Source organism: Geotrypetes seraphini, chromosome 1 (genome assembly GCF_902459505.1).
Source record: "Geotrypetes seraphini chromosome 1, aGeoSer1.1, whole genome shotgun sequence".
In the NCBI taxonomy this organism is placed as follows: Eukaryota; Metazoa; Chordata; class Amphibia; order Gymnophiona; family Dermophiidae; genus Geotrypetes; species Geotrypetes seraphini.
Window position 1 is genome coordinate 290,450,692 of NC_047084.1, and position 22,834 is coordinate 290,473,525.

The 22,834-nt window shown below is 40.6% G+C and overlaps 1 protein-coding gene across 7 annotated transcripts in view; it reads left to right on the forward strand.

Annotated features, from left to right (window-relative positions):
* Positions 1–22,834, forward strand: part of DYSF (dysferlin) — a 539,803-nt gene that overhangs the window by 245,645 nt on the left and 271,324 nt on the right. For all 7 annotated transcript variants that reach the window (XR_004540213.1, XM_033953409.1, XM_033953435.1 and 4 more), the window contains 4 exons: positions 3,851–4,017; positions 5,896–6,010; positions 10,093–10,198; positions 18,158–18,300. Coding sequence is in view for 6 of the 7 variants with exons in the window: in XM_033953409.1 (XP_033809300.1) it covers positions 3,851–4,017; positions 5,896–6,010; positions 10,093–10,198; positions 18,158–18,300 (531 nt within the window). In the remaining variant the exon portion in view is untranslated. The remainder of the gene's footprint in view (positions 1–3,850; positions 4,018–5,895; positions 6,011–10,092; positions 10,199–18,157; positions 18,301–22,834) is intronic.

Sequence of the window (22,834 nt, forward strand, 5' to 3'; positions counted from 1 at the left end):
TACTTAGCAAAAATCCTTCCAAAGGGATATCACCTTTTTGTGATGGAGGGGCTTGTGTGTTTCGATAACTCGGAGAGCTATGCTGTAGGACCACCCATATCAGACAGGCCTCTGAGGAGAAACCAGATGATGTTTGTCCAGAACTTGCTGGAGGACCAAGATGGTGCCAGAAGAGATTGTGTTGGACAGAACTCCATGATCATCAGAGTTCTTCCAGTTATGAGATGATAAAGAGAAGGGAAAACCCCAGACTTACCCTTCCATGCCCGAGGAACCTGGAATCACTCTGGCTGGGAGTTTGGGAAGACTCACATTACCGAGAAGGAGTATGGTTTGCTGCTTCCATGGAATAGTACATCCTGGTGGCCTTGTCCCCAGTTTAGGGGAATGAGAGGAGTGCTTGAGTGGAATAAACAATGTAATTGAACTGGGGTCACCTTATTCCCTCTGCTGGTTAACTGAATCTGGATGCAGGAGGATCTGAGGTAATTTTGGACTGGCTATGAGACACCTTTCAGAAAGTAGACTCTTCTCTATAGGTAGAAGTTGATAAGCAGACCAGCAATAATAACAAAGTACAATTTATTTAAAACAAACACTGAGGCAACATGATTTCACCAATCATGACAAATGAATCTGATTGAATTCTTTCACTGGGCAACCAGAGAATTGAATTAAGGACATTTGCTAGATGTAATTTACTTAAATTTCAGCAAAGCCTTTGACATAGTTCTTCATAGAAGACTCTTGAATAAACATGACAGGCTGAAGTTAAGACCCAAAGTGGTGAACTAGAAAACTCATAGACAGATGCCAGAGAATGGTGGTTAATGGAATTCACTTGGAGGAGGGAAATATGAGTAGCGGAGTACCTCAAGCATTAGTGCTGGGGCCAATTCTATTCTCTATATTTGTGAGTGACATTAGCAAAGAGTTAGAAGGTAAGGTTTGCCTTTTTTGCGGAATATACCAAAATTTGTAACAGAGTGGATACTACCAGAGGGAATGGAAAATGTGAAAAATGATCTACAAAAGTTAGAAGAATGGTCTTATGCTTGGCAATCAAAATTCACTGCTAAGAAGTGCAGAGTAAAGCACTTCAGGAAGTAGAAATCCAAGGGAGCCATATGTGCTAGGAGGTAAGAGGCTGTTATGCACAGACAGGGAGAGGTAATAATGTCTGAAGATGTGAAGGCAAGGAAACTGTGTGTCAAGGCAGTGACTTTAGCTAGAAGGATGCCAGGCTGTATGAAGAGAGGCATAACCAGCAGTAGAAAGGAGGTGTTGATGCCCATATTTGAGTCATTGATGAGGCCCCATTTGTAGTATTGTGCTCAGTTGTGGAGACTGTATCCAGCTAAGGAAGTGAAAAGATTTCAGGTGGTCAAGAGGAAGACAATGAAAATGATATGGGGTTTGCACCAAAAGACATATGAGAAGAGACTGGAAGACCTGAATATGTCTACTCTAGAGGAGAAAAGGGATGGGGAGACATTTAAATACTCGAAAGATATTCATATACATAGTAAAATAGTAAATGACAGCAGATAATGACCTGAACGGTCCATCCAGTCTGCCCTGTAATTATTGTTGGCTAGGTCATTTCTTCCCAAATGGATAGCAATATCAGCTGTAGAATTCTTAGTTTCTTCCCTAATTATAGACAGTATTTGATTGGTACTCCTGGTAGCCAAGATTCCTGGTGGACACTTCACTATTTTAGGCTCCTTGGAATCGAGGGTGATATACTCACGTGGATTAAAAACTGTTTGGCGGATAGGAAACAGAGAGTAGGAGTGAATGGACAATACTCGGACTGGAAAAGCATCACAAGTGGAGTGCCGTAGGGTTCGGTGCTCGGGCCTGTGCTCTTCAACATATTTCTAAATGACCTAGAAATTGGCACGATGAGTGAGATGATTAAATTTACGGACGATACAAAGTTATTCAGAGTAGTGAGGACACAGAAGGATTGCGAAGACCTTTCAAAGAGACATAAATAAGCTTGAGGAATGAACTGCGAAATGGCAAATGAGGTTCAACGTGGATAAGTGCAAGGTGATGCATGTCGGTAACAAAAATCATATGCATGAATACAGGATGTCCGGAGCTATACTCAGAGAGAGCCCCCAGGAAAGAGACTTGGGAGTACTTGTAGACAAGTCAATGAAACCATCCGTGCAATGTGCAGCGGCAGCGAAAAGGGCAAACAGAATGCTAGGAATGATTAAGAAGGGGATCACAAACAGATCTGAAAAGGTTATCATGCCTTTGTAATGGGCCATGGTATGCCCCCACCTGGAATACTGCGTCCAATACTGGTCGCTGTACATGAAAAAGGACATAGTACTACTTGGAAGGTTCCAGAGAAGAGCGACAAAAATGGTTAAGGGACTGGTGGAGTTGCCGTATAATGAGAAGCTAGAGAAACTGGGCCCTTCTCCCTTGACAAGAGGAGACTGAGAGGGGACATGATCGAAACATTCAAGATATTGAAGGGAATTGACTTAGTGGAGAAAGAGAGATTGTTCACCCTCTCCAAGGTGAAGAAAACGAGAGAGCACTCGCTAAAGTTAAAAGGGAATAGATTCTGTACAAACGTAAGAAAGTTCTTCTTCACCCAGAGAGTGGTAGAAATCTGGAAGGCTCTTCCAGAGGCTGTTATAGGGGAAAACATCCTTCAGGGAATCAAGAAAAGGTTGGATAAGTTCCTGCTGGAACAGAACATACGCAGGTAAGGCTAGACTCAAATAGGGCACTGGTCTTTGACCTAAAGGCTGCTGCATGAGCGGACTGCTGGGCATGATGGACCACTGGTCCGACCCAGCAGTGGCAAATCTTATGTTCTTATGCTGATAAATTGGTATAATTCTGTGGAGTGATGGCAGCTACTTTGATTGCACCTGCTATGGATAATACCAGCCAACTTATGGCTATATAATGTGCAGTCCAAGACAAACCTTGTCTTGGCTTTGTCCATGTAGTATTAGAAGTAGGAGATATCAGATACAATTTTCATAACCCAGCAATGCTTATGATGTACCTCAGGCCATTAGAGGTAAGTAGTAGAGGTGCTTGGACATGGAACCAGAAATGAATGTCCAAATACAAAGGGCATGCCGGCAGTCCGAGCAAGTCACTGGAGTAACTTAGAAATTAAACAGTTCAAAGTAAATATGGTTTAATCACCGAATATGCCCCAACCCTGAAGAAAGCTTCCGAAACGCATCGGAAGGGGTAGTATCTACATGCTGCAATAAAAGACTAGTTGTATACCAAAGTATACTAAAGTAATTAATTCAATTTATTTAAAATAATGTTATGATAAGCATCTTAAGAGAAGCACCTTAAGAGAAGCACTTTCACTAGGCTAAACTTAAAATAAAGTAACCTGTAAGGATGTGAGCCATTGTGAGTTAGGTTGCCACAAGGCACTATAATCTAAGGTTCGACGAGGTTACAGATGTCATCTCCAAGGTGTTTGAAACACTTGGGGCTCCTTTTACGAAGGTGCCCTAGCATTTTTAGCGCACGCACAAGATTAGTGCGCTCTAGCCAAAAACTACTGCCTGCTTTAAAGGAGGCGGTAGCGGCTAGCGGACCTTTGTAAAAGGTCCCCTTGATGTTGATCTCATATGCTATGAATTACAAATACAAAGGGAGCATTCAGAAGAAGATTATTGTGTAGGAAGCTGGGCATTTTGAATTGGGCTTCTAAGAGCTTCTACTACAAGTATACAGTATGTGCAAAGCTGCCATTTTTCCTTTTATAGATTAGTACAATTGAAAGGAAGGTAGTCTTATAAAGTTTACTCAAGAAATTAGAACTGTTTTATGTTTTATTTTTCAGTATGAAAACCAAACTAAACTGGCACTAGTAGGAAACTGGGGAACAACAGGTCTCACTTACCCCAAATATTCTGATGTCACTGGCAAGATCAAGCTTCCGAAGGACAGCTTCCGTCCCTCCACTGGGTGGAATTGGGCTGGGGATTGGTTTATCAGCCCTGAAAAAACGTGAGTTGTGTTACAAGTTTAATAACCATGGACAAGTTGTACATGTACTCCTGTGTTGTTTCAGATACAGGGCTAGATTCAATGAATGGCACCCAAAGATAGGCATTCGGATGATCTGCAGTAACTGGCATTCTGTTTCCTGGCACCTAGGCCTGGATTCTCTAAATGGTGCCATGGTTGGCAGCCGCCTTAAAAGCAATGGCCGATCGCATGTCAGTCACGCAACAGCACCGTTTAGAGAATTGCGCCTCTGGCAAAGGAAGGCACCGGAAATGTAGGCCAGGGTTCAAGGCATTATTTTTCCAGCACCTACTTTTGACGTGAATCGCGCCTAATGCCACTTCTGGCATTAGCCATGCCTACAGTGGCGTTAGGTGCCGTAAAGCACCTATGGGGGTGCGATTCTGGTGCTGTGTTTTTAGGTGCTGGGATGTGCCTTGAAAATCAGTTTAAAATGTCATTTAAATGGCGTTTTTCACTTAGTTTAGGTGCCTAAAAAACTGGCACTGTTTACAGAATATGGGCCCTAGTGCCTGGAATAACCTACGCCTTGAAACATTCATTAAGCTATTTAAGGTTAATCTTAAAACTCATTTATTTTCTGTAGCTTTTAATTTGAAGTAATTATAGTTTGACTTTTGTGTGTGTGTTTGCATATGATTGCTCCGGAAATATGTGAGCTTTACTTTCAATTTTGGTGTTCTTTTCTGACTATCAAATTATTTTTATAATTGTACTTTTCTGAGATTTGGCTGGGCCATAATTTGACAATTCATCAATTTTTTAAAATAAAGATAAAGACAGTATTCTGTAGAGGGCATATTACAGAGTGCCCTTTACAGAATACTAGGTTAGCAAGCATTTTGCATCTAATTTTGGGTGATATAAATGCTGGCGCCCAACCGATGGTAGATCCAAATGCATCATGTCTGAATTCTGGGAATGTTCTTGATCCATCCATGCTCCTCCCATGGCCACACCCCTTTGGATTTGCATGTTATGAAAATTAGACATCTATGTTATAAAATAGGGTGTAGAGCAGATCTGCATGTAACTCTTAATTCCTGCCAATTAAGTGCTTATTATTTCCAATAATTGATTGTTAGTGCCTAATTGACTAATTAGTTTACATGTGGATCTGGGTTCTGTGCTCAGATTTGGATGACCTGTACTGAATTTGGGGGATATTGATCGGGTTTTACACTTATGAAGGACTGCTGAAAAGTTCACTCAACCCAGAAGTGAATGATGTGGAGCCATGAAACTTACAAGTTATTCCACACTTTTCTTGACATTTTTCATTTCATTTCATATCATTGAAATGAAAAGTGTCAAGAAAAGTGTGGAGTAACTTGTAAGTTTCGTGGCTCCGCATCATTTTCTTCTTGGTTGGCCTGAGAACTTTTCAGTGGCCCCTCGTATTGTGATGTCATAATGTCTTATTCCATCAATACCTAAGAGCCAGCCTCATTGGTGATGTCACAATGGCTTGGTTTCTCTGTACTTGTGCCCATTTACTAGCATTTGCCTGATTGAAACAAAAAGTGTCAAGAAAAGTGTGGAATAATTTGTAAGTTTCATGGCTCCGCATCATTTTCTTCTTGGTTGGCCTGAGAACTTTTCAGTGGCCCCTTGTAGTTTATTTATTAATTTTTTGTCTGCCGTGGTTAAAGTCAGTGTTTTTCAGATATAGGTCTGGATCTGAAGGTGATAATAGACAAGGTGGCCACTGAGGGCGTGAGGAGAGGTGCAGGGACATGTTCAGAGACTCACTGCAAGTCTCATTTGCATAAGTGAGTAGGGGCTAGAAAGCAGGACCACAGGGAACAGATGTGAAATTAAAAATTCAGTGTTATACCGTTTTGTTTTCCTTTGCAGTTTGCTTTATGATATAGATGCTGGTCACATGAGTTTTGTTGAGGAAGTGTTTGAAAACCAGGCTCGGTTGCCAGGTGGGCAGTGGATTCACATGACTGAGGCTTACACAGATGTGGTAAGGATTTCCAGGTTAAAAAGAGAAGCTATTTTCTGCTAGTTTGAAATTGCCTATACTTGCTTTATGAATACGGTGGCTTCTTTCATTAAACCTGAAGGCAATACAAAACATTTTGTAAGACTGATATGAATAATCTTTGAGCCAAACTGAGCATAATTTTTTGATGCACAATGACAGAAAAACGTGTATGCTCAATATAGAAAAATAGAGCACGGTGGCAGAAAAAACCCTTATGGCCTCACCAGTTTGTTCATCTACACCAGGGGTGCCCAATACGTCGATTGCGATCGACCGGTAGATCACGTAGGCAAAGCAAGTTGATCGCGGAGCCCATCCCGGGCTCCGTGATAAACTCGCGTTGTCTTCGCGATCGACCGGACCAATCAACCTTCCTCTCTCTGACGTCAATTCTGCCGTCAGAGAGGAAGTTCTGGGTCAGCCAATCGCTGCCTAGCCCGGTACTTCCTCTCCGATGTCAGAATTGACATCGGGGAGAGGAATGCTGGTTGTCCTGACACTTCTGCAGGGAGAGCTTGGGGCGGTGGCAGCTTGGGGGCCTGTTCCCTGATGGCAGTGGCAGTGGCTTGGGGGAGGGCAGGGAGAAAGAAAGAAAGAGGGTAGGCAGGGAGACAGAGACAAAGAAAGGGGGCATGGAGAGAGAAAAAGGAAAGGGAGGCAGGGAGACAGAAAGAAAGAAGAGAAACAGAAATAAAGAAAGGGGGGGGGGCAGGGAGACAGAAAGAAAGGGGGCATGGAGAGAGAAAAAAAGAAAGGGAGGTAGGGAGGCAGAAAGAAAGAAGGGGGCAGGGAGAGAGAAAGAAAAAGTTGGGGGAGGGAATAAGGTCTGGAGGAGAGGAAGCATACAGTAGGCCAAAAGAAGGGAAGAAATATTGGATGCACAGTCAGAAGAAGAAAGTGCAACCAGAGACTCATGAAATCACCAAACAACAAAGGTAGGAAAATGATTTTATTTTCAATTTAGTGATCAAAATGTGTGCATGTCTATATTTTGCACTATGGCCCCGTTTTACTAAACCGCAATAGCGGTTTTTAGCGCAGGGAGCCTATGAATGTCGAGAGCAGCGCGGGGCATTCAGCATAGCTCCCTGCACTAAAAACTGCTATCGTGGTTTATTAAAAATGAAGGAGGGTATATTTGTCTATTTTTGTATAGTTGTTACTGAGGTGACATTGCATATTTTAGTGTCATCTGCCTTGACCTCTGATAAAAACCCTGAATACAAATGATAATTAACATTTTCTCTGTGTACAGTGTGCTTTGTGGTTTTAAAAATTTTAATATTGGTAGATCAGTTTGACTTGGTCATTTTAAAAGTAGCTCGCAAGCCCAAAAAGTGTGGGCACCCCTGATCTACAGCATCTATTGAACTCCACAATCCCTTAGATGTCCTTTTATCTTGCCCCATGTTTTCTTGAATTCATTGTTTCCATCAGCTCCGGTGGAAGGCTGTTCTGTGTACCCATCATCTTTGCAGTAAAATAATGATTCCTTAAATTTCTCTTGAGTTTGTCCGCTTTCCAGTCTTATTCAGTCTCCTATCTGTTGAAAGAGATTTGTTTTCATGTTAAAATGGATCTATCATATCATCTTATGCCTAAATTTCCTCCAGTACATGCATGTACTCGTATTTATGAATTATATACAGTATATTAAAAAAACACACACAGTCCATTTTAATTATGGCTATGGTCTCACTGGTGTAGTTGCAGCACAACTCTCCCCCATCCTCCCCTAAGCTAATGTTTCACCTGTCTGATCAGGGTACTTGAAGTTCTTTGCTTCCTTTTTTTATTAAAAGTTTATACTTGTAAACTGCTTTGATTCCTGTTTGAAAGGCAGTATATCAAACGCTTTAATAAATATAAACTTAAATATAAATGTAACATATAGAAGGCAATTCTATAAGTGGGGCCTTCATTTAAGCCCCCCTGATGCTTCTTAATGAAAGTAGGGTTACAAGATATCTGGATTTACCTGGATTTACCCAGACATGGATTTACTTGGACATTTACCCGGATAGAGGAACGTGTGAAATTTAAATTTGGATGTTTCTGCTATAAGGTACTTTTCGGCCTAGCCCCCAGATATATAACTGACCTTTTCTCTTACTCAACCAATTGACTTAAGAGAAGCTCAAACTTGAATTTTGTTTCTCCACCGGTTAAAGGATATAAATTTAAAAGACATCATCAACATCTCTTCTCTTATCAGGCAGCATTATGGGGTAAAGACCTGAAACAATTACCGTATTTTCTCGCATATAACGCGCGCGTTATACGTGGTTTTTACATACCGCGCATACCCTTGCGCGTTATACGCGTGAGCGCGTTGTACAAAATTTTTTTTACATAATTTCCCCCCCAACGCCCGATTCATCGCCCGGAAGGAGCGTCAGAGAAAGGGCGGGACCGCCTGAAGAGGAAGCAGCGCAGCACAGGGCTCTGAGAAGAGACAGGACCGCCGGCAGAGGAAGCAGCTGGGCTGGGCTGGCATCCGGAAACAAGGTAGACAGCTTCTTCATGGGGGAGGGGGGGGAGGTTGTGGGGGTGCGAGCGGTCCTTCGGGTGGGGGTGCGAGCGGGTCCTTCGGGGTGGGGGTGCGAGCGGTCCTGCGGGGGGGTGAATCGGATGTCGGGGGGGGGGCATCAGGCTTTCAGGGTAGGGACAGGACTTCAAGGGGGAAAGGAGAGTCGGGGCGGGCGAAAAGAGAGTCGGGGTCTCCAGAGGAGAGTCGAGGCGGGCGAAAGGAGAGTCGGGCAGCATGTGCGGTATACGGGTGTGTGCGGTATATAAAAATTTCTGTACATAAATTTGTGTTTTTCGTGCGCTATACTCGTGTGCGCGTTTTACACGGGTGCGCGTTATCTACGTGAAAATATGGTACTCATGCTTGCGAATACTTATCGGGAATTAAGAAACACCTAAAAACATATTAGTTCCTAAAGTACTTAGGCAGCTACACTGAACAATCTCTCCCCATAATAACTGACTGCTAAATCTTAACTCTATTAGTACAGCTCAATTTGTAACTTTTTAATAATTGTAAACTGCATAGAACTTCACGGTCCTGCGGTATATAAACTGTTATTATTATTATTTATTTATTTTAGAAGACTGTTAGGGTCTCTGGATGGATTTTGCAAACCCAGCACATTGTCCGGGTTTTGTAAGATCTTGGCTCTGAAAGAGTTTGAGGTCATGTCTGGAAGGCCTCTGAACATGCGCGGATGTGACACTATGACATCATGCATGCGTCACATCTGCACATGCTCGTAGGCCTTCCTAGGGTTACCAGATTTTACTTTAGTAAAATCCGGACTCCTAGATCTGCTCCCAGACCTGCCCAGTTTCACCCATCCCTGCCCTTTTCCCTTTTATGTCTCGTGCATTTGTCCTTTTTAAATATTATAACCATGTATGTCTAATCCCTTTTTAAAATTTTGATAATTGTACTATGTAAACAGCTTAGGGATGTCAAGTGGTATATCAAAACTTACCCCCTCTTCTATGAAACTGCAATAGCAGTTTCTAGCGCAGAGAGCCACGCTGAATGGCCTGCACTGCTCCCGACACTCATTGAGTTCCTATGAGCGTCGGGAGCAGCGTGGGCCATTCAGCGCGGCTCCCCCTGCTAGAAACTGCTATCGCAGTTTCGTAGAAGAGGGGGGGTTAATTAAACTTGAAACTTGAAAACTAGCAAATATGACAACATTGTGGAATTTGGTTTGGTATGCTACAAGGATCAGGTGAGCTTAAAAGTGGTATATATTTTTACTGTATTATGAGTTGTTTTTTTTCTTGGGATTGCAACTTGAAATTTCTTTAAGTAAAAAAATAAATAAATAAAAAGAAAAGAAAAGAACTGATGTCAGAGGGGGAGCATGGTAGGGTCTTCAGTGGTACAAAGGCATCAAAGAAAAGAAAAAGGTGCCTCAAAATTTATACTACTTTATATTAGGTCACATTAGAAGCTACAAAAGGCTGCTGCAGCCTGAAAGTTACAGGTACCTCATTGCTGTAAGCACTTTCTAAACTATTGCGTCTTCTGTGTTTTCCAGAATGGAGAGAAGGTGCTTCCTAAGGCTGAGATTGAGTGTCCCTTAGGCTGGAAATGGGAAGATGAGGAATGGTCCACAGATCTTAATAGAGCTGTTGATGAACATGGTAAGTAAGGCTATTACATTTATGTTATGTGACATCTCAATTATTGAATAAGGGGGAGATTCTCAAAAGATTGCTATGGGCAGTCTTACTTTCATGGCAGCTCAGCCTCAGGGGCTCAAAAGGGTTCTCTGGGTTTTCTATTAATAGCAGTAGCAGCCACTGAGAACCCTATGCAAATGCATTACAAGGAGCTCATTAGTATAGTATTGAAATTCCCAAAAGGGAATGCCAACCTCTTACCGGTAGGGTTACCAGATATCTGGATTTTCCTGGACATGTCTTCTTTTTGAGGACTCTGTCAGAAGTCCAGGCAGATTTTCAATTTAACAACTTTTGTCCGGGGAAACCGGACATCTAGTAACTCTACAGCAGCTCAACCTATCCAGATTCCTTCTCTTCCCCACGCACACCTATCTGGAGTCCTCCTCCCTCTCCCCCAACTTGCATCTATCTGGAGTCCTCCTCCCTCCACCCCATGCGCATCTATCCGGAGTCCTGTTGCCTCTTCCCCCTCCCTGTCCACCTATACGGAGTTCTGTTGCTTCTCTAGCCCCCCCCCGTTGTGCACATAATAGGAGTTCTCCTCCTTCTCCAGTCCCCCCCCGCACACCTATCAGGAGTCCTCCTTCCTCCTTCCCCCCTGCAGGATCCTGTGCTTGCTCATCTGACGCTTTTGTAACTCTTTGGCCATCATCAGTGTCAGTGAACTAAACATGCTGTCTTCAATGACCCGAAAGCTTGTTTAGTTCACTGCCACTGATGATGGCCAAAGAGTTACAAAAGTGCTAGGTGAGCAAGCACAGGATTGGGAGGAGGGGGAGGGAAGAAAGATGCTGGACCATGGGAATGGGGAGGAAAGTGAAGGAAAGATGCCCTAGACCTCCAGGGGAAGAAAGGAAAGGGGCAGAGAGATGTCACACCACTGGTTGGTGAAGGGGGTTATGGGAAGAAGAGGGAGATGTCAGACTAGGGAAATAAAGGAGGAGGGAGGGAAATACAGAGAGATGTCAGACCGCAAGAGAGGGAGAAGGGAAAGGAAGGAGGGGAGAGAGATGCCAGACTATGGGAAGGAGAGAATAAAGATCCAAGACCATAAGAGGGGGAAAGGGGGAAGACAGATGTCAGACCATAGGAGAGGGAAAGAGAGGAGGGGATGGTAAATAGGAATGGAGAGGAAGGAGATACCGAGAGGGAGGACATGGTGCATAGGGATGGGAGGAGTGGGGAAGAGAAGAAAATAGAAAAAATGCTGTTTATAGATGAGAATAGGGGAGATGAAAAAGGGAGAAGATGTTACACATGGATAAATGGGAAGGGAAGACATGGTAAAGTAGATAGATTTGAGGAGGAAGCAGAAAAATGGAAGAAAGTTGAATGTTAAAAGTTAATGTCAAAGATGGATACAGGGCAGAAAATGAAGGAGAAAAACAGCAATTGGATAAGAAGGCCATGGAAACAGTTAAGAGCACAGACAGAAAGAAGTGAAACCAGAGACTGGGAAAAGATAAGTAGAAAAATAAAATCACTAGACAACAAAGGTAGGAAAAGTGATTTTATTTATTTATTTTTTAAATATCTTTATTCATTTTAAAGCTAACAATAAGTGCAACATATTATACAGACATTTTACATTTTAAATAGCACTTAAATTCAATCAAATTATATTTCATAACAAATACATGTCTCATCCCCCCTTTTATACACACAAAAATTGCAATAAATTAAATTAAAGGTATTTCCCCATCCTGGACTTCTATTTATCATAACTAACAAAACAAAAACAGAGGAGGTACTAAATCAAAAACAAGGATGCTCAATATAAGATAAAAGATTACAAAAGAGAATCCATAATAAAATATAATTCCTAATATATATTTTATTCAACAAATCTTTAAAGTCATAATCTTAATAAGCACAAACATACATACATATATGAAATCCAGAAGGAAGTTCAAAAAAGCTAGAGGTGAATTGTATCAGTCTTTTGAAAATCCTGGAAATCCACACAATCAACACTTTTTATGAATTTGCACTCATCACTTTTAAATGGATTCACTTTTGCACTTGCACTTCGATTGATTTTTGCTTGATTGAGAGATGTGATATGAGAATAGATGAATATTCAAGCATCCAGAAGGATTTGATTACAACCAACTTTTCAGCTACCTTTATTGGACCCTATTCAGCTTCACGGACATTGGATATTGGCGATCCTGTTGACTGGGATTGGCTTCAGATAAGTCTATACTTTATCTATTTGAATTATCTGCGTGCTGATTGTGTGGATTTCCAGGATTTTCCAAAAGACTGATACGATTCGCCTCTAGCTTTTTTGAACTTCCTTCTGGATTTCATATATATATGTATGTGTGTATGTTATGTTTGTGCATATTTAAGATTATGACTTTAAAGATTTGTTGAATAAAATATATATTAGGAATTAAGTTTTATTATGGATTCTCTTTTGTAATCTTCTATTTATCACGACAGGAGTTGCCATACAACTTATTTTGGAAAAACTGGGACCGGTTAAATTATAATTTCTGGTGGGAATCTTTATGCCACACTTTTAAACTGGAATGTATGATTGCCGTACAACTGGGACATTATAAGAAATTTAAGGATGTTTGAGAACCATTGACAAAATTCTTTAAGGATTATTGATTTTGCCCTTTGGTTATACATGACCAGGGAAGGATTTTATTTTCAATTTAATGATTGAAATGTTCCAGTTTTCAGACTTTACATTTGTTGTCTATATTTTGCACTGTTCAGAAAGAAATGTATTTCTTTCTATTTCTCTGGTGTTGTACTGCATGCAGAGACTGGCATCTTAGGGTTTCGTTTGTGGTCCTGTACTTGCTTAGGATTTATCTGTGTTTTGCACGTGTGACCAAGGCCTGGTGTTCTGGTAGGAATGAATGTCGTGAAGCATTATTGGTGTCATGGCCTCAAGTAGTAAGATATTGTCGGCGGTTTGTCCAGGTTTTGGAAGGCCCCGAGCTTGGGGCCGCTTATGGAGGGCCTCTGCGCATGTGCGGATGTCAACATAAGTGCGTACATGAACATGATATCACATGTGTGCGTACATGAACATGACATCACATGCGTGCGTACATGAACATGATATTATCGCATCAACGTCCACACATGCGCGGAGGCCCTCTAGACACGGCCCAGAACTTGGGGAAGGAAACATGGGGACGGGGCTGGGGGCAGAATGTGGTGAGACCAAGTGTCCTCTTTTTTAAAAGAGGAAATCTGGTAACCCTACTTACTGGGCAAAATTTTTTAGCAGGTCTGGAGGTACTGGTATCTGTTTGTGTATCTGTAGTGTGAGTGTGTGTCCTGCGCACACGGTCAGACCACAGCTGTTAGACATGGGACACACACTCACACAACACATGCACAACAGCTTTGCCTATATTGCGTCTAGAAACCCCCCACCCCAACACACACACACACACATACAAATAATGCTCTGGAATTCCTGCGATTGAGAACTGTACTTGGCCTTCGCACAAGAGATGTGCCTACCGCTTAACTCTTGTGCGGAGACATCAGTTTGTTCCCCTTTTACTGGGCTACGCAACACAAATCATAAGCATATGATTTGTGTGCTCTTTGTGCTGAGCTTGCCCTGGAAAACCAAAATCACTCCCAACCTGACATTTTTTTTTACCAGGTTGCCGGAGCTTCGTGCATTCTGCCTTGATTTATTTCAGTATAATCCACATTGAACCGTGTAATTTGGAAAATGTGGAATATAAGAAACACATTGTATTGTGTATTGTATCTCTGGCGTGTACTGACCGTAAAATTAAACTATTGGTTTATAACCTTCTGAAAAAGAATTTAGATCATGTTTCAAAATTTGAAAACACCAACATATATTTTATTTATTTATTTAAAATGTTTTTGAACCACGTTCACAGGGCTGAAACTTTTTAAACCCATTTATACAGGTAAAAATAATATTTTATACTGACCAAAAAAAAAAATAAGAATTTTTGAAAACTGCCATCCTGCAGTGAGAACAATATAAGAGCAGTTCTATAACAGGGCACTTAAGTGGACAAGTAGACAATTACCTGTGAAACTGCCAGCAGGGCACTTAAGTGCTATTCTGTATACAGCATGAATAAATAGCATAGTGCTAAATATAAGAGGGGCAGACATACAGAAGGAGCAAGGGCAAGACATAAGTGGAGCTCACAGTTATGACAGACCAGATGCTGTTGTGAAATAGGATCTCATTGCTCAGCACTGGGGTGCCTAGAAGGAGACACCTACTTATAGAACTGGCACATACACATAAAGGCCCTAATTCTATAAATGGCGGCTACAATTAGGTCCCAAGATCGGTGCACCTAGCCAATCTTGGTGCCTAACTTAATTTTTTTAATTGACGTAATCAGCACTGATAATTGAAAGTTCTATTAAAAAAGCCAACCCAATTAAAAAAACGATAGGCACCTAATTCAGTAGGAGCCTACCACTTCGATGTAGGTGTCTACACCAAGGTACCTACTGGTGCCTACCAGCAAGTACTCCAAGAAAACCCTAGCCTAAATGGCAGTGCACCTAAGGATTTAACATCCACTCATGCCATTCTATAAATAGCGTCTAGCTGAATGGTGCCTAGGAATTAGACGCTGTTTATAGAATCAGGGCCATACTGCCTAATTCTATATATTTTTATTTTATTTATTTCTTCCATTTGTGCGTCGCACATACCTAAACAAGCTCTAGGCGACCTTACAGAGGAAAGGGTTAGAAGAGGGTAGTGAGATGTCAGACCACAAGAGAGGGAGAAGGGAAAGGAAAGAGGGGAGAGAGATGCCAGACTATGGAAAGGAGAGAATAAAGATCCAAGACCATAAGAGGGGGAAAGGGGGAAGACAGATGTGGGCCCTTATCTGCTGTCTATTTCTATGTTTCTATGGCCAGCAGCGTGCCTGATTTTAAGGCCAAATGGGATCGGCACATGGGATCTATTCACAGGGCAAAGGTAGGGGAGGGACATTAAGGTGGGCAGACTAGATGGGCTGTGGGCCCTTATCTGCCGTCTATTTCTATGTTTCTATGTCAGACCATAGGAGAGGGAAAGAGAAGGAGGGGATGGTAAATAGGAATGGAGAGGAAGGAGAGAGAGAGGGAGGACAGGGTGCATAGGGATGGGAGGAGTGGGGAAAAGAAGAAAATAGAAGAAATGCTGTTTATAGATGAGAATAGGGGAGATGAAAGAGGGAGAAGATGTTACACATGGATAGATGGGAAGGGAAGACATGGAAAAGTAGATAGATTTGAGGAGGAAACAGAAAAATGGAAGGCAGGAAGGAGGGGAGAGGAGAGAAGCATGTAGAATATTTCATAGATAGGAGCACCATTTATGTAAATGATATGTAAATGAATTAAAGTAATATGTAAAAAGGAACCAGTAAACAATAGAATTCAGTTAATAAAATAAAAAGAATAGGGGTAAAAACAATGGAATAAAATTTAAAAGAATTCATAAACTGGAAGAAAAAATTGAAAACCAAAATCAACTAAGTCTGGCAGAAGTCCAATTTCCTGAAGCAGCTCTGTTGCCTCAGCATATTTTAAATAATCCCAACAGCAAAATAATCCCAATGGCATTCAAAAACACACACGCACAATTTAATTGAACCGGCAAGCTAATTAACACCAATAACTGGGCATGAGCAATCAAGTACTGGGGTTATTCGACACTAATTTGAATTTGCCTGTGCATCTTTGTAGTCACTAGTCTATAAAGATGCACCTTTACTAACAAATTCAAAAAGGGGGTTTGGCCATGGGAGGGGCATGTGCGGGTTATGGACCTTGAGTATTAAGTTCAGTTCTGGTCATCGTATCTAAAAAAGATATAACGGAATTAGGAAAGGTTCAAGGAAGAGCGACCAAAATGATAAAGGGGATGGAACTCTTGTATGAGAAAAAGGTTAGGGCATGTATCGTGGGTTCTCGTATTCTGGCTTGCTTTGAATATGTCATCTGCTCTTGTATAACTTGTGGTATATGCTTTTGTGTTCTTGTATTGTTGACTCCTGGTTGTTTGTGTTCCCTCACTGTTAATAAACATATATTTTTTTTAAAAAAGGTTAGGGCTCTTCAGCTTATCAGATTATTGTAAAGAATGAGTATATATTTTTTCTTCCCTGATTAGTACAAATGGAAATTGAGCGGGGGAGGGGGGTATTTATTATTGGAAAATGTTTTTATGAAATATAAAAGGATGGGAGGGAAGAGGATATATTTAATTTGATAACATTAATTTTTAGAATTTCAAGTGATATATTTATGTTAAAATGTTAATACCAATGTTGATGTACTTGATGTAAGTTATAAAATGAATAAAGAATTATAAAAAAAAAAAAGAGATGGCTGAGAGGGGATATGATTGTGGTCTACAAAACCCTGAGTGGTGTAGAATGGGTAAAAGTGAATTGGCCTTTTCCTTTTTTAAAAGACTAGGGGACACTCCATGAAGATACATGGAAATACCTTTAAAACCAATAGGAGGAAATATTTTTTTCACTCAGGGAATAGTTAAGCTCTGAAATTCATTGCCAGAGGATATTGTAACAGCCTTTAGCGTAGCTGGGTTTAAAAAGATTTGGACAAATACCTGGGAAAAAAGTCTGCTATTGAGAGAGACATGGGGAAATCCACTGGTTGTCCTGGGATCATTAGCATGGAATGTTGCTATGATTTGGATTTCTGCCAGGTACTTGGCCACTGTTAAAAACTAGGCTAGATAGATCATTGCTCTGACTCACTATAGCTATTCTTAAGTTCTAATGTAATGCTCTTACTGCTGATTAGAGAATGACACGGTGACAAAATTCATCACCGTTCCCGTCCCCGCGGATAATCGCGGGAAATAATCCCATGTCATTTTCTAGTGTCTATTTCAACCTCATTCCTTCTACACTAGCATTCTTCAAAGCAAAGCTTGTGGGTCAGTGGTTGTGGCCATTCATACTCTGATTCTTCCCTCTCTCCTTAAAGAATGACATGAAGATGGTTTCCCGCGGGGATGGGAATGGTGATGAATTTTGTCACCGTGTCATTCTCAACTACTGGTCAGTAATTCTTCCTCTCAGAAATCTTTTGCTTTGGGAGTAGATTTACGGTAATTTGCATTATAACTCCAGCTGTAGAAGGGAGCCTCAACACCTCACTCCTATATCCCCAGGTCTAGGTGTGCTGTCCATAGGTACATCATTATTTTACACCTCTGGGGGTGGGGTCGTACGATTTTATTTGGCTGTAATCACAGGCACAAAAAGATTGGGAAGCCATGGCCTAACCCTTCTACTTCCCTGATTCTTGGGGAAAGGGATAAATCAAGAGAGACAATAATGTGCATAGTTTAGCATTTTTCAAGTCACATGCATTTGTTTGTATGAAAAAGAAAAAAATTCCACAGAAAAATGAGAGGCAAATATCTGGGTACTTTATCCTGGGGCAGTTATCAAAACCAAAGTATACATGCACTTTTGCTTTGATTAACTCTGTTGGTAAAAAATGCCCATAGTGTTTGCATTTGTGCAGGCAGTTTAATTTTTGCCTCTTAAGGGCCTGTTTCTTTAAGCTACTTTCCTATCAGCATAGAATGTGAGAAAAGCCTTGGTGAACAGAATCAGCCGTTATGTAATTTTATTATGATGCTCTGTTAAACCTGATGAAAACTGAACTTAGTGGTTAGAAATGTACCACACTGGAACCTGGCAGTGCTGTATGTGCTTTCTATTATGCAAACACCCCTCCCCCTACCACTAAGTTTTCATGCATTTAGGGCACTTTTGTAGCTGAAGATTTTTGTCTGCCATGTGACTCTTTCAATTTGAAGGACGCATTACAGTGAAACTTGTACTGGGTTACCCAATCGTACGGACTGACTAGAAAACAAATTACGATTCACTGTTTTAGGTTGGGAGTATGGCATCACCATCCCTCCAGACCGCAAACCAAAATCATGGGTTCCTGCAGAAAAGATGTACCACACAAATCGAAGCAGACGTTGGGTCCGACTTCGCAGGAGAGACCTGAAACAGATGGAGGCTCTCAAAAAGGTTAATGTTTCTTTTTTTTTTTTTGTAGTGGTGCATTGTAATGTTTCTTTACCTAACAGGCCCTTTTTAGATGGAAAGTAGAAAACGGAACTGACATTCAAGTTGGGATGTGCAGAATTCTGGTCGTGTTTTAAGAAAGGATTTGCTGAGATAGAGCCTTTTCTAAAATTCATAATGGAATATATGTGTAAATTGTGGCATTTTCTGATGGGAGCATCCATTTTACAATTGTCCAACTCCGACTCCTTAGTTTTTTGTACTTCAGACTCCGACTCCAGGTACCAGAAATTTCCTCCGACTCCGACTCAGACTACACAGCACTGGTTAATTTTCAGATCGTTAAAATGGAATGTCAAGTTGAGAGAAATGAGCATTTTCGACACCACCTTCTTTTTGCTTTTAATCAAGGTTCTAAGGCCGCAGAAGCTGCTCGCAACATTTGTGCTGTGTATATAGTGGGTGCTATAGCTGAAAAAAATCGCTCGTGATTAGTAGGCCAAGTTCAAAAATGGAGTCGGTAGATAAATGTTCCGACTCCGACTCCGACTACAGGTACCCGAAATTTCCTCCGACTACAACTCCTCAACTCCGACTCCACAGCCCTGTGCAAAACATTGGCGGGAACACGGTGACTTACATATCTAAGTAGCAACATGTACATGTGTAAAAAGGTTTTTCCAAGTTGCATGTGTATATGCCAACATGTATTGATCTGCCACTTTAGAACCCTAGACATTTATCAGTAAATAACTTTTATAAAAACACATCAAGTTCAAATAAAGATCATAATTATTAATTCTTTTGTTAATATCAAAAGATCACCAAGAGTATAAATGCTGGATACTATATGTTGATAAGTGATATAGAACCATGTTGCTTGTTTGTTGTATTATTGTTTATTTCTTGCCTGTACTTATGTTGTACAATTGATGATAATTAGATTCTAATTATCATTATTTATTACCCACTTTCACTTGTTTTGATATAATGTTGTACAATTGAAAATCTTTTAATAAAAATATTGAACTAAAAAAAAAAAGAAAAAGGTAAGTCTTTCCTTAATAAACTTTACAGTAAAGAAAAAAAAAGACAAAAAACTTTTGAACATTTAAACTTGAAGCTTAACAGCGAAAGCTCAGAATTTAATGATATTATCTTGAGTACTGCTTCTGAAGCCTGAAAAATAAAAAAAAGGGAAAATGAGAACTGGATGTGTTTTTATAAAAGTTGTTTGCTAATAATTGTCTTTAGATATACTGTACTGTATACTTCTGGCTTATATGTGGTATATGAATTTTAGAACCCTATATATGTAAATGCTCTTAGCTAAGTACAGAGGCCACAATCTTTCTGTACTTTCAGTTTTGAGAGGGAAAATGCAATAGATGATAAAGGATGAGACCTCTGATAATCTGTTGTGTAAAACGCTAGAGAATCTATTATGTGTCCAGGAGCAGCTGTAAATCCACATGCATTTCCTTTCTGAAATAGGGAATACACATGTAGATTTTGGATCAGCCCAAACCCTGCCTCCTTGCTATCCACTCATGGCGCAGCTTTACATGTATAAATACCGGCTTTCTAAAACTGGATTTTCTATGCGTAACCCCGATACACATATAAATGCCGGTATGTATACACGTATATTGCAAATAGGACATTTTCTCGTAGCTTCTAAAATTACCCCCATAGTGAGCTACAAAATTATATAGCCTGATGCATATGAGAAGTAAGAATCTATAACAGAGATTGAAAGTATTCATAACTAAAAACTGCTATTTCTTCTAGATTAATTTTTCAGGTTTTTTTGGAAACTGTTTTATTATATCACCAGAAGACAAATTTTGTTCTGCATTGTACACTGCTGGTGCTTCTGTATGGACTAGTGCATTATACTGGTCTGAAAGTCCAGAAACAAGGATTCTAATCTTCACTCCACCAGTCACGGCCTCTCTCATTGTATGACTAAAGAGAAAAGGTTTACCACCCCCTCCCCCCCATTTTACAAAACCGCAATGCAGTTTTTAGCGCAGGTCTAGTCTAGTCTTTGATGTATATACCAGGTCATCTCCCAACGGAGCTCAACTCGGTTTACAAGTAATTAAAGACCAGTAAGAAAACAAACAAGAGTATAAGAGAAAAATAAATGTTCTAGAGCAATCAATTCATTAAATCTTTAGGTAAATTGTTCAAGTATTGTGTAAATAATAAAGTTTTTAGGAGTTTACGAAATTGTTGTAACTGACCTATCAATCTGACAGAGTCAGGAAGCCCATTCCACATTTCTACCAGTTTTGTAAGCGAAAGATTGTCTGAGTTTCCCGGTCGATTTAATTCCTTTGAAAAAAGGGAACAGTAGTTTATATCTCTGTGTGTTCCTCGAATGGCATGATCTAAGGGTATTCCAGTATAAAGGGACCAAAGGGCCAAATATTCCATAGAGAAGCTTAAAAATGACACAGGTGCATTTAAACTGGATCCTAAAATGGATTGGGAGCAGTGCAGAGCATTTAACGCACTGGCGTGTGCTGAAAATCGCTATTGCGATTTTGTAAAAAAAAAAAAGGGGGAGTTTAGTAAATTAAGCCCTCAATGAATATTCTAATATAAGTCCTTACAGAAATAGTATAACATTTATATAAATACAAAGACCAAAAACAGAGTTCTACAGTTATTTATTTTTAGTTTATTAGAAATGGCCCAATTACCACAAATTAATTTTAAAACTTTCATAGGTCTGATTGATACAGCTGTCATGGGCCCAATACAGAGCTTCAAATAATATCTGAATTAATTTACTTTCACAAAACATTACAAAATGCTTATTGAAAATGTTGTTCTGGAGTGCTGTTATTTGTCATGCTCATCAAAACGTAATAAAACAGAAAATGGGGATTGTCTGGTTGTTGATAACATCGGGTACCAATAATGCAGGCACTTGAAAATATGCAAGATCTTGAAAATATGCAGAGAGACTCCAGAGTAGCTGGCGCAAAATAAACAATGCTGAAACTCAAAGATTTCTGGAATCTTCCTGAAGAGATACAGCTGGTCACAAAGTCCTTGGTTGATGTAATTGGAGTGTAGCAGTGCTTTGACACAGAATATCCATTTTGAAGGCACAGGTCTTTGGATCAGACTTGGTCAGGTTACGTTCTGCTATTCATCCATAAAATGGTGATGGGGCTCTATGTCTTATACTAGTCACAAGAAATTGCACCATCTGTTCCTTGTTTGCTGGGGTTCCAGCTTCCTGAGATATTGTTCTGCCCTCCATGCCTTATTAGTAATCTACCTGGATCATTTCTGATTGAGTAGCATATACGCTTTTATATAAATACAGTAAATGCTGATTGCTACTGCTAAACTAAACCTTAGGTTTGTATACCGCGCCATCTCCGCAAGCGCAGAGCTCGGCACGGTTTACAGAGTTAAGAGGAAAGGAACTACAATAAGGGATAAAGGAGAGGGACTAAGAGGAAAGAGAGGGACAGAATACTGGAGAATGGGAGGTGATTAGATTTTTGCAAAGAGCCAAGTTTTCAAGTGTTTGCGGAAGGATTGGAAGGAGCTTGAGTTTCTGAGTGGGGATGAGAGGTTGTTCCAGAGTTCTGTGGTTCTAAAGGGGAGAGATGTTCCAAGTTTTCCTGCGTGGGATATACCTTTTATAGAGGGGAATGATAGTTTCAGTTTTTGGGAGGGTCTGGTGGAGTGTGGTTTTGAGGAATTCCAAAAGAGTGGGATAACGGGAGGAAGGACTGCTGTTCCTACCACATCATGCAAACCCCCCCCCCAAAAAAAAATCAAAAAATCAGAGTGCTGCTATATTCAATTGCCTATGCTGGAGATGCTCCTTTTCCTGGTCGCTAGAGCCCTAACTACTTGAGGGATGGAGATTGTCTTCTGGACATTCAGTGATCTGAACCTTTGTTCTCAACATTTTCAGTATCAGCAGATTGTGAGAGGTGAACTTGCTCGTGCTGAAGCTGAGATGCTACAATGAGGGCTGAGGCCTCCTTAATTCATTTGACCTCTCTCACTCCATCATACAGTATCATTATCTTTATTGAAAGCTTCGACACCATTACTAATGACTGAGGAGTCAATTCATAGTGGTTTTCAAAGCCATCTTAATGGATCTGTCATTCTGGCACAAGCCACCATAATGGAAAAATTTCCTCCCTTGTCTGCCCTGTGTCAGGAATATTGGGCAAGGGGCAAGAGAGACAGTGTGCAGATGCTGCTCTATGGCCACCTTTTCTTTCAAGGCCTTTTAAGTGCTTGAGAGCATTTCTGTCAACCACCCCTAGATGTCTCTGTTTGACTATATATACATTATAGCTGCAAGCCGCCTTGACAACTTGAAGCCTTTCACTTATATGCTTATAAAATGCCCTTTTGAAATCCCAGGGTAAACAACTGCAAAGCAGCTGTGATGTTGCCAGCTGCACTTTTTATAACCTGTAATAGAGGAGCACTGAAACTGACTGTAAACGAAAAGATTCAGAAATTCATTAAAAGTAATGCCACCAAA